Source organism: Tupaia chinensis, unplaced genomic scaffold (genome assembly GCF_000334495.1).
Source record: "Tupaia chinensis unplaced genomic scaffold, TupChi_1.0 Scaffold000627_1, whole genome shotgun sequence".
NCBI lineage: Eukaryota > Metazoa > Chordata > Mammalia > Scandentia > Tupaiidae > Tupaia > Tupaia belangeri.
In genome coordinates this window covers 8,375,702-8,388,185 of record NW_006160147.1, presented here as the reverse complement: position 1 = coordinate 8,388,185, position 12,484 = coordinate 8,375,702, and the positions used below count along the sequence as shown (strand labels likewise).

Below are 12,484 nucleotides of genomic sequence, written 5' to 3'. Positions count from 1 at the left end.
GGCAAGATTATCCTTCATATGGGAAGAAAAGACAAGAACATTCTCAGATATACAAAACCTGAAAGAATTTACCGGCACCAGACCAGATCTCCAAGAAATTCTTCAGGGAGTACTATACCAGAAAAATTAAATACACTCACACAAAATTAGAATTCAAAAACTAAGAAATTGGCCAACTTAATCGTGGGGACAAGTCTGGAGTTGAATATTATATCCCAGAGATTAATTGGGAAAATTTAATCACAACAGAAGATAAAGTACATGAAACTGAACTGGTGAAATAGAATTTTATGACTTTTGACTAAAACATTGTTGATTTTTTTCTAGGCTTTGTTTTCCGATTTTAAGGATTTTTGTCTTGTCTTGAGCTGCCAATAGGTTCATGTACCTACTATTTGAACAGAATTCTAACCTGTTTCCTGGCTTTAAGTTTTAAGCATATTTCCTTAGAATTTCTTTGACTTATTAATGTTAAATCTGCTTTTCTTGAAATTGAAAAATATAGTAAAAAATACATAATTAATGACCATAGTAAATTATATAGTATCAGCTAGGTGCTACCTTACAGTATATTCATTCTACTCAGAGATTCATGCCTTAAGTCAGACATGTATTCATAGATATGTATATATCAGCAGAACTTGCTATTGAAAGTAGTTAGATTATTTAAGAAATTTTGTGAATCAATAAAATGTGGTGGAAAAAAGGAACAGAAAACAAGTGTGGACACCTGAGATAGCATAGGAGGAGCATGGGAAATGGCAGATGGTGAGAAATAGGGGGAAAAATATATATACACATATATATGGAACTAGAAATGGAAAACTATTGATGATAACATGTATGATTAAGCTACTATGCAGCATCTTCTGGATGGGAAATTACATTTTGTATGCTGTGACAATGCTCAGTGAATAAATGTAAATTGATTAATTAAAAAAATAAGAAATAAAAAATCATCTGTAACAGGCTTCTCCCATGTAATATAAAGTTGGAAAGTATTAATTAGCATGAGTAGAATTTTAGAGGTCGATCTAGTTTACCTACTTAAACAAGTACATTTAACCTCTTTAAAATAAGAATTGATCTATCAGAAAATGTCCTTAATTTTAAGAGCAACATAGTGAAAATAAACTGTGAACAAAGGAATTTGAGAAATGATTTTAATGCTTATTCTTCCTAGAAATGTGTCTAATATTCATTTTTGTAGTTTCAAAAAAATTAGAAGATTAATATGGCCACCTAGAGGAGAAAACATGATCAACATAACATGACATCACATTTTCATACTCTTTCTAGAGAATCTGTATTTCTTATTTCTAATATATAAATGGTTCTAAAGGAGTTCATCTTGAATGAAACATGCTTAGAGAGCATACTAATGTGGCTGTGATGACCTGACAGAAGTCAAACAGTATTAATTTTGAGGGGACTTGACAAGTATCACTTTTTTTTTTTAAGAGAGATTTTTTGCTATAGGGCACTTGCGCTCACCAGAGAGAAAGAAAAAAACAGAGACACAGAACTAAGAAAATCACTTTCCAGCGGGATGGCCATGCTGCAATCCCTTCTCCTCCATTCTCTTCTTGGGATTTGGGCATGCATGCACACATGCCCAGTGTGAGTTAAGGGGTCTATCCGAAACTCGACCTATGATTGACTACATGGGATCCAGCAACCTAACCATTATGCCATCTGCTGGTCCTGATAGTATCACTTTTATAATTTGCTGTTGTCACTTTAGGTTAAAAATTAGTTAAACGATTTAAAGTATCTTCTTACTCCTGTAGAGTGGGAATAATCTTACCTACCAAAATACTGCAGTGAAGACTAAACATGACAATGTGCACAGAAACCATCACAGTGAGGTACACAGAAGCTGAATACATGGTAGTTCTTACTACCCAGTCAAACTCTCCTGCACTGGTCTCTCCTAGTCGCTACCCAGGCCCTCGCTCACCCTCTCTACCCTTGCAGATTTGTTTCCAATACTCTCTGTTCCAAAGTTTCTCTACTGAAACTAACTCAGGGTGCCAAGAAATGACTAAAGGTTCCTTATCAACACTAAGGAGGTAATACTATGTCATGTCAAAAAAAAAGTTATTTAAAATATTTTCCTTCTATCTTGTAAACTCTTTAGTGACCTCAGTCCACATTAGTCAAATCTAAACTTCATAAGCTTGTAAGATGGTATGATGGAGAAGAAAAGGTCAAGGAAGCAGGAAAAGCATAACCACTCTACCTATGTCCTTACCTGTGCCAAGAAAAAAGCATCCAATGGCTTCTCAGGTGATGAGTAACACAGTGAGTGTGATTTTGCAGAGGCAGGTATGCAGAAGCACATCCACCAGGTAGAGACCAAATGTGTTTAGAAGCAAATTTCCCTCCTTCCCAAATACATAATACAGGAAGATTTCTATTCACAGGCAGGAAGGATAAGGTGAATTGCTGGGTTATGAACCCCTTCAACTATCTTTCTTGATAGAAAGTTGTTAAGGAGCAGGTGAGTAGGTGGTAAGAAAATGTAAGCAGCAAACACACACCTTCTTACCATTTATTCTCTCCTTAACATTCAATTTGACTTATTTCCTTATTAGTCTATTCTATTAAAACATCAACTGAAAGTTAGTGATTGACTGCTATTGGACAAAGGGGCTTGTTTAAATTCTCATCCTCCCCAATCTTTCCACCCTCAATTTTTGTTTTGTTTTGTTTTCTTTTCTTTTTTTTTTTTCTTTTTAGGTTTTTGCCATAGAGTGTGATCACTGAAGAGAACCAAGAGAGACAGTGAGAAATCACTCCCCCAGAGGGATGGTCATGCTGCAATCCCTCCTTATCCATTCTCCTCCTAGGATTTTGGTCACTCATGCACATGTGCTCAGCGCGATTTTCAAGCAATCGGGTTTGGGACTTGAACTGTGTTCTGCCATGCGGGAGTCCAGCACCTTAACTATGAGGCCACCTGCTGGCCCCTCCACCTCCTTAAAACTTTCCTTTCATAGCTAATAAAACACAATATTCCCCTGATTTTCCTCTCTATCTCTTAATATATCTATCTTCTGTTTCTTTATGTAACACCCATCATTCTCCTGTCAAAGGAAATGACTTGCCGACCTTTCCTTTGTACACTTGCCTTCATGAATTTGATCCATTCTCATGGTTTCTACCCTCTGAGCATATATATTTTTTTTTATATATATATATACTGAAAACCTTTCTTCAACTCCACTCATGATTGCAAGCTCAATAACCATTTCCAACTGCTTCAATATCCTGCCTCAGCACACGTGTAAAACCACTTATTATATCTCCTTCCTGCTCCCTTCTTACAAAAAAAAAAAATAGACTCCTTTCTGGATTTCATATTTATATTAATGACTTCATCATTCTACTGGTCATCCATGATGAAACCAGTGTTAGTTTTGACACCTCTTCCCTTTATATATTTAGTTCCTAAATTCAGTAATTTCTACCTCCATGTGTCTCGCCTATCCCACTATATTCCTATTGTGACTACTATAATTCACATTTTTATGCTTTTTCACACATAGTACTTGAAGACCTCCTGAGTCGATGTTGTTTCCCATAGTCTTCTTGCTGTTAAGTTAATCTTTCTAAAGCACATCCCTGCTCATAGTTCCTTGGTGAAAAACCTTCAGTACGTTCTCACTGGTTAACAAATCCAGCACAATCTCCTTAGTCAAGGAGACACTCCAGGCTTTAGATATCACCTCTCTTTCCAATTTTATCTCCTGTTCCCTCACACACACACATACACACACACACACGTCTCCTGTTCCCTCACACACACACATACACACACACACACTCACGTGCACAAATACACCCAAGAAGACTTTAAAAAGTCTGCAGAAAACACACCCAAGAAGACTTTAAAAAGTCTGCAGAAAAATGGAATGAAAATACAAGTTTATTTTTGTGTAAAACTTTTTTGAAATCCATATAGATGTTTTTTTTAGATTATGCATTTCCATGAACTTTTGGAAAATCCTGTGTATGAAGTCAGGTGGACTTCTCTCTGGTTCTGAAATATTCCCTACATTTTACCACTTTGTACTTCAGGGTTTATGAGATTTTCTCCATCTAAAATACCTCTACTTAGTCTTTTCACTAACTTGGTACCTATTCTCAGAAACTTGACCCAAACACTATTTGGCCTCTCAAGTTTTATCACACCTTTCTCAATAGATGACATCACACTCTCCCTATGTCTCTTCCCCAAAACAAGTAATAGATTATTTCCCCCTGACTTTCTGACTTGGAGGTGGCCACTAGAAATTCTATGACCTGTTAGTGTGACAGTAAATTGTTAAGATACTCATTTCAGGGAAGGCTTCACAGAGAGGCTAGGGAGAAGGTAAACAGTTGAGGCTCACTGGTTTCCCCAGCCTATCAGCAATGAGTTATACCCTTTTTGTCCAGCCACATTTCTGCACAGTGGTCATGCTTCAGTCATGCCTATGCAATGAAGTTTTCATAGAATACCCAAACCCTAGAAAGCTTCTAGACAGCTGACCCATGTGGAGGCTAGCAGAAAGGCGACAAGACTCATCCATGTGCTGAGACGGTGGCACGCCCCAGCTTTATGGGGATGGAAGTTCTTGTGCTTGGGGTCCTTCCAGACTTTGTCCTCTGTATCTTCATCTGACTCTTTGTATCCTTTATAATAAATATAAAGGATATTTACAATATCCTTTATAATAAACTGTTAAATGTGTTTCCCTGAGTTCTGTGACCTGCCTTAGGAATTTAATTGAGCCTAATGAGAGGTGAACTCCAACTTGTAGCTAGTCAGTCAGAAGTTCTGGAGGTCAGATTTATAACTGTTATCTGAAATGAGGTCAGTCTTGTGGGACTAAGCCCTGAATCTGCAGGATCCAACACTGTCTCCTGGTAGATAGCTTCAGAATTTAATTGGATCAGAGGATGCCCAGCTGCTGTCTACTATGGAGCTGAATGCTTCCTTGCTGGTGGAGAGAAATCACCACACATTTTGGGATCACAGTAGTAATCTATGTAGGTAGCATATAAAAGAAACTGAGTTCTAGGGATCAGCAAATAGCATAATGGTTACATCACTGGACTCCCATGTAGTCAACCATGGTTTGAGTCCTGGACCTGGCAGCCTAAAACTCACACCGGATGCCAGACCAGCAGTTGGCGTAATGGTTATGTCGCTGGACTCCCATGTAGTTGACTGTGGTTAGAGTCCCAGACCTGGTGGCCTAAACTCGCGCTGGGCATATGTGCATGCATGCCCAAGATCCAAGAGGAGATCCAAGAGGAGAAGGGATTGCGGTGTGGCCATCCCCCCCTGGGGGGAGGTGATTTCTCACTTTCTGTCTCTCTGTCTCTCTCTGTCTTTCTGGCAAGCGCATGTGCCCTATAGCAAAAACCTCTCCAAAAAACAAAAACAAAAACAAAAACAAAAACAAAAAACAAAAAACAAAAAACCTCACACTGGACACATGTGTGTGCATTTCCAAGATCCCAAAAGAAGAATGTAGGAGGAGGGATTGCAGCATGGCCATCCCCTCTATGGGTTGATTTCTCACTTTCTGTCTCTCTGGTGAGCGCATGTACCCTATAACAAAAATGTCTCTCTTAAAAAAAAAAAGAAAGAAAGAAAGAAAGAAACTTAGTTTTGCTCTTCTTCTACAGAGACCTCTCTAAAATCTTCTAGCAGTTTGTGTGTTCTTCTGCATCTTTGCCTATGGATATGTTTAGAACTTGAGAAGTGCTTTCCCCTATAACCTTGAGCTCTGTAATCTCCCTGTATAATCAAATTCTGTTCCTCCTCTACTCCACTGACTCTATTTCAGGCTCTGATCTTTCAGTAAGCAACAACCTGTGCTACACAAGCTGTTTTCCCTCTCTATTGTTTTCGTCATTATCATGATCCCCTGTCCATCCGAAAACCCAGTGACACCATTTTAACACGAATTTCCATCTCCACCTGGTTATTCAAATACATCAAACTTGGAGCAACCAAGATGAAATTATCTTCTTCCACAAACTCAATTCTCTATGCTCTCATAACTAAATATCTTAATTCCTCACTCACTGCACTCATTCATTCACCAAGATCTACTGAAGCCATTCCTAAATCTAAGTATTCATTGTCCCTCAACCCATCACAAATGAGGACCTCATCCCTATCTAACTGGTTCTAGAAGCCCACCTCCTGTAGCTCTGACTCCTAACTCTTTTGTTTCAATAGTTAAACAGTGTTTCTTAAAAGCACTGATCTGAAAGTGCCATATTTTCCTGCTTAAAAACCTTCCAGGGCTCTACATTTCCTATATGATTATACCCAAACTCCTGAGCAGGGCTGTGAGTCCGAATACCTGCCCCTTCTCCACACACAGACCCTACATGATAGGCACCACACACAGACTCTACGTGATAGGCACAGAAATACACTTTCCTTAGCCTTCATCCAAATGCTATTGGTGAGATAGTTCTGCATTCACTCAAAGTGTCCATCCAGCTCACTTACTCTGTGAAAACGCCATTAGCTGTCCCCATGTCCCCATTTCCCAAAGTCTGAGTCATCTCCTCCTCTGTATCTCTGCAGTACTGCAGGACTTTGTCCCTGTAACTATCAGGCCTTTTAGCATATCATATAACACACACACTCACTGGGTTTTCTCCTCCAGTCTGTGAGCTCTTTGGGAGAAACAAGCTTGTTTGATTAATTTTATATCTACAATATGCAGCATAGTGTATGGCAACAAAAAGCTTCCAACACATGTTTATGAAAGAAATTATTCTTAGAATACCTAAGACCAATCTACCCTGGGGATTTCATTAAATAACTTAGGGTTGAAGTGTATACAAAAAGGGCAGGATGGGTCTTAAACATACAGGTAAAATGAAATGAGAAGGTGATTCTAGGACACCTGTATCAGTTTCAGACATTAGGACAAAATGGGAAGAGCCACTGAGGTTGTATCTCTCTCCACACTGCTCTTGGTCATAATCGACAAGGCCGTGCTAGAATAACAGTACTATAAAAAAGAAGTAATAAGGACACAGAGGAATACGGGGTAAGAGGGAAGACATGGGAGAAAACAAACAAACAAACAAACAAACAAAAACTCTTAAACTGCATGTGCAAGAAGGAAAATGCCCAGGGTCACAGAAAAACTCAGGGTTTGCTCCTTACGAATCTTTATCATTATCATTACTGTTTGCACCACTAACAACTTCAACCACATTTACTGATGACTTACCTGTTAAGTGCCAAACCCTATGCTAAGAACCATATCATACATATATCATTTGATTTTCATGGCAACCCTACCAAGCCGGTATTACCAACACTTTAGAGACAATGAAACAAATCCAGAAATGATAAAAATACTGTCCAAGTGTTAAGAGACAGAGCCATAATATCCAAGATTAGGTTTTAAAACCCTCTCCCTATCTCCTCTACCACCCATGTGCCAGAGGGTTACACAAACGGGACTGGCTTTACTGTTGTGCGTTATTAGTTATCTTTGTAAACACATGTACCATTTTCCCTAGTACTAGAAAGGTATTTTTGATGGTAGAGTCAATGAATAATATTTTTTTACTTTTTCCTTTGTATCTCATAATGAGCCTTCTACCTAGTAATCATTCAATATTTGATTAATTTGCTACTTATGTTTGTGTGTCAGCACACAAATCCATTTCTAAGAATATGCCAATTTTGTGTCAGTACAAATAAAAATGAGGCATACCAATCTTTCCTTAGCATGAAGCTAAATATGAAAAGAGATGATTGGCCTTTGACAACGGTATGTTTTAGGTTAGGATTTCGAGGCATCAGTAGCAACAGGCCCTAAAAGAAAAATCACAGCTACAAAATAATGGCTAGTTTGTCTTTGTGTATAAAAATGGTGTCTAAGACATATTATCCTTTTCGTCATATCTGGCTATAAAGATAATAATTACTATGAGTCGTCATAGATTCTATCAAGCAAGTAAAGCATATACTTAAATATGTTTAAGTTAACCAGAAACCCTTTTTATTTATGTTATAGAAAGATGTAAAAATATGTAAGAATGATGTGTATCTTCTACATAGATTGAGTTCTAAAGTAAAGGTCAACACAGAAGGCAAAATCAATTAGAAACAAAATAATCCTTGGAATTATTGAAATCTTTTAAAATCCTTTTAAGTGCCTTGAAAACACAGTATAATTAATATAGTGCCCACTCTCAATCCACTCTCAATAAGCCCATCTCAGTTTTTCCTCCCATACAAAGCACATCACCATTTCTTCTGCTGTGTACCCTGCGAGGCATTTGGTTGGCGTTTGGGAGCCATACTGAATGAAAAGCACACATTTACACACTGGAATCACATTCAATACTGAGAGACACTGGGACTCTCAATTCCTATAACCCGTATACAAAAACCAACTCCATCTGACAGAACAGCAGATTCATAACTTCCATCCCATCCTCAGGAGGCATATGTTCACTATGGAATGAGAGCCTCAATTATCACATTATTTAAATTATTTGTTGTTTTGCTATTGGGTGTTTTGGTAGTGGTTTTGATTTTTGGCTTGAGCCAAAGATCTGAATTAGAATAAATTATATTCCCAGAAGTGAGACTCTACTATATGTACTCTCTTGCTTACTGTGCAACTACAGATGCCTCCAATTTTAGACACAAATAATCTAATACTACTATGCATCATTTAAAAAAATAAAATATCCTATCTTACCTTCATCTATTGATGCTTCACTACTGTATCCATCATACTCAGCAGATAGAGGACTGTATTTTTGTCTTGTTTCCCAAGCATAGTTCTTTTGTCTAGAATCTGCCAATGGTAGTCTGGAATTATGTGTCCTGCATAAGGCCTCATGATATTTACCCAATGCTTCGTCATCACTTTCAGAGGATGAGCCATGCTCATCTTTATCCATGTAGGAATTATCTATTTGGAATGACAGGGAGAGCATATGATCATTTTAATGCAATAAAGTATGACAAATTTGCTAAAGTTTTACACATATGCATACATGAGCACACACAAATATATACATGATACATGCAAATGTACATGTACGTGCACACACATATACACACACAGCCTCGATTTTCAGCTTTAGAGAAATAAATTATTTTCCAAGTAAGAAACCTAACCTTTAGACTTTTATATTTTAATACAAAAAATCAATTTGTATATTCTAATTATACAAACAATGTTAGTCACAGGGGTTTTTCAACCTTATTACTTATAAAGGAATTACAGTGCTTGCCATTTTACCCAATTTTAAAAAAGGATCAGTAACACACAAATGAAGTTAAGTACTGCCAGTACATATGGACCTGATTCAAGTAACATGTTATAAGACACATTTTTGATTCTCGTTTTGGCCAAAAGTTTAAAAACTGGCAATGCTAAGTGCTAGCAGAGAAACAGAGAAATGGGCAGATGTAACTATTGGTGGAATTATAATTGCTACAACTTTTCTAGAGAGCAATTTGGCAAAATATATCAAACTTTTAACTCTGCAGAATCTTGAATCCATTTCTAAGAATATGCCAATTCCATTTCTAAGAATTCAGTCTAAGAAACTAATTAGCAGGTGATTAGAGGTATACATTTGAATCAATTCACCGTACTGCACTTAAAAGCAAAAGAAAACCAAAATAAGATATAACTGGCATACCCATCAGTGGGCCTTGGTTAAGTAAATTACGATATTTCTATGTAGTGATACACTATCCCATTATTAAGAATGAGAAGGTGAATATACAAGGATTCATAAGGAAAAAATAATTACAACATCACGTTGAGAAAAAGGGTGTGTGTGTGTGTGTGTGTGTGTACATTGGTCTATACATATATACACACATAAACATATATATACAAACCAGCATGCACTGTATACACAGACATACATGTGGTGTATATATATATATATATACACACACACACATACAAAAATGTCTGAAAGGATATATACCAAATCGCTAACACATATTACCTGTGAAAGGTGGAACGATTAATACTAGGAAAATTTTACACAAATACTTATATTTCAAACAAATTGTTCAGGAGGTACGCATTTTATATGATTTTAAAGTTATTACCACTTTTTAAAAAAGGTAAACATTTTACAACTACACCATATTGAGAGACACTTAAACCAAGATGCAATAACCTTAGAATTATGAAATAGCTCTAAAAAAGGTAAAGAGACCACAGCAATAAGAATTTATTAGTTCAATCTGGTTATTTTCTCTTTCTACTGAACTGAAGTCATCTGTAGTAAAGGAATCAAGGTTGAAATTTGGTTGAGGAAGCACAGCATAAGTCATTTTAAACCACAAGACAGAAATGGAATGCTTAGAGTTAAAAGTAAGAAGTGTAGATGACACCTGAGTTTCACTTTTTAATTCGGTAAAATAAAGCATAAAAGGGTAATGCTATACCCAATGTCACATTCTGCAATGCTTAGTATGTGACCAAGAGTCAGTCACAAGTGGCTACTTACACTTAAACTAATTAAAATGAAATAAGATTTAAAATCTAGTTCCCCAGGTTACTAGCCACATATCAAGCGTTCAGCAGCCACGTGTGTCCAGCGTTTGCGGATTGGAGCAGCGCAGACGTGCGGGACTCCCAGCACTGCACCAAGTTCCGTAGGACAGTGCAGAGATGACCATGGCAGAGCCCACCTAGAACCAAGGCATTCTCACTCCCAGTTCAGAGCAGTGAGCGCTTTGTGGGATACTACGGGGCGGTGTTATGGCAGAGGAAGGCCCTGAGACCCTTAGAGAGGATAACTATTCCACGGTCAAACCTCACCTACTACAAAAGTGTTACCTAAAGTTGTCTTGCATTCATGAGCAGAGAAGAAAACTCTTCCTCATCTTTCTATATCTTATAATTCCTATGGTAAAACTAAACACAGGTCCTAGTAAGTTATAGTTCAACTAAATGAAGGGTTAATATGTCAAACAACTTTCAAAATGGTTTTTAGAACATAGCATGCTTAAGTTTAGCACTTATACTCCAGAATACTTGAGAGATATTAGGCTTCTTTCAGTATCAGCAAGCTTCTTAATAAAAATAAAATTTAAAACCTAGGCCAGTAGATGGCATAGTGGTTACATTGCTGGACTCCCACATCACTGACTGAGGTTCGAGTCCTGGAGCAAGTGGCTTGAAAATCACACCACGTACATGTGCATGCATGCCTAAGATAACAGGAGGAGAATGGAGGAGAAAGGACTTTGGCAAGGCCATTCCCCCAGGGGGGTGATGATTTTTTACTTTCCCCTTCTGTGTCTCTCCAGCGAGTTGTCTTATGTCAAAAATCCCTTGAAAAAGAGATTTTTGCTATACAGTGCATGAGCTCACCAGAGAGACAGAGAGAGACAGAGAGACAGAAAGTAAGAAATAATCCCGTAGGGGGAGATGACCATGCCAAAATCCCTTCTTCTCCAGTCTTCTCTCAGGATTTTGGGTGCACATGCACATGCGCCCAGTGTGAGTTTCAAGCCACCAAGTCTGGGACTCAAACTGTGGTTGACATTATGCTATCTACTGGTCCCCAAAAACCTCCTAAAAACAAAACCCCAAAACCCTAGGGTCAGCAGGTAGCATGGTGGTTAAGGCACTGGACTCACACATGGCTGACAGTGGTTTGAGTCCTGGATCCAAAGGCCTGAAAATCATGCCAGGCAAATGTGCGTGGGTGTCCAAAAATCCCAAGAAAAGAATGGAGAAGAGACTATGGAGTAGCCACCCCCCAGGGAGTGGTTTCTCACTTTCTTTTTCTCTATCTCTCTCAATCTCTGTCTGGCAAGCACAAACACTTTAGAGCAAAAACCTAGGGAAAAAAATTTTTTTTTCATTTAAAAACCCTGTACTGCTACTTTTAACGTATTTATCTCTAGTTCCCACTCTACCATTTTCTCAATAAAATATAGCAAAATATAAACTATTTTACTTAATTCTATTTATTTATATTTGCTACCAGAATTAAGTCAGGGCTACCAAAAATCACTGAATCTGACATTCAAAAAATTGCTAGAAGAATAGATTCCAAAATGGGTGCATTTTTAATAGCTGACATTTTTTTTCAATTACTTTATCCATCCTATGTCAACCTCTCCTGTATCATTTAGAAACATACATATGATTGACAAGTAGTAATTCCTATTATGTATACAGTCACGGCAGCAAATTGAAAAAAGTCTTCCTCATTTATACAGCCACTCAATTTTTATTTTATGAGACTCTGAATTTACAGAAAAATCCTGGATCTATGTTTAATAGTTAAAAACCAGTGTACTTTTGTCCTTTTGATCAGATCAGCAATAAATAGAAATGGCTAAAAGATTACAAGAAGTAATTACAAATTGTATAAACCGCTAAAAGTATTTTGAAAATTACCAAATTACAGTGGTTGAAAATGATGCATGCTTAGTCAGAATCCTAATTCT

General features: G+C 37.4%; 1 protein-coding gene across 7 annotated transcripts in view; it reads right to left on the bottom strand.

Moving 5' to 3' along the window:
- The window catches only part of SYT14 (synaptotagmin 14), a 203,216-nt gene that overhangs the window by 121,617 nt on the left and 69,115 nt on the right, over positions 1-12,484 (bottom strand). For all 7 annotated transcript variants that reach the window (XM_027776116.1, XM_006159337.3, XM_014591944.2 and 4 more), the window contains one exon: positions 8,745-8,960. In XM_027776116.1, coding sequence (XP_027631917.1) covers positions 8,745-8,960 — 216 coding nt within the window. The remainder of the gene's footprint in view (positions 1-8,744; positions 8,961-12,484) is intronic.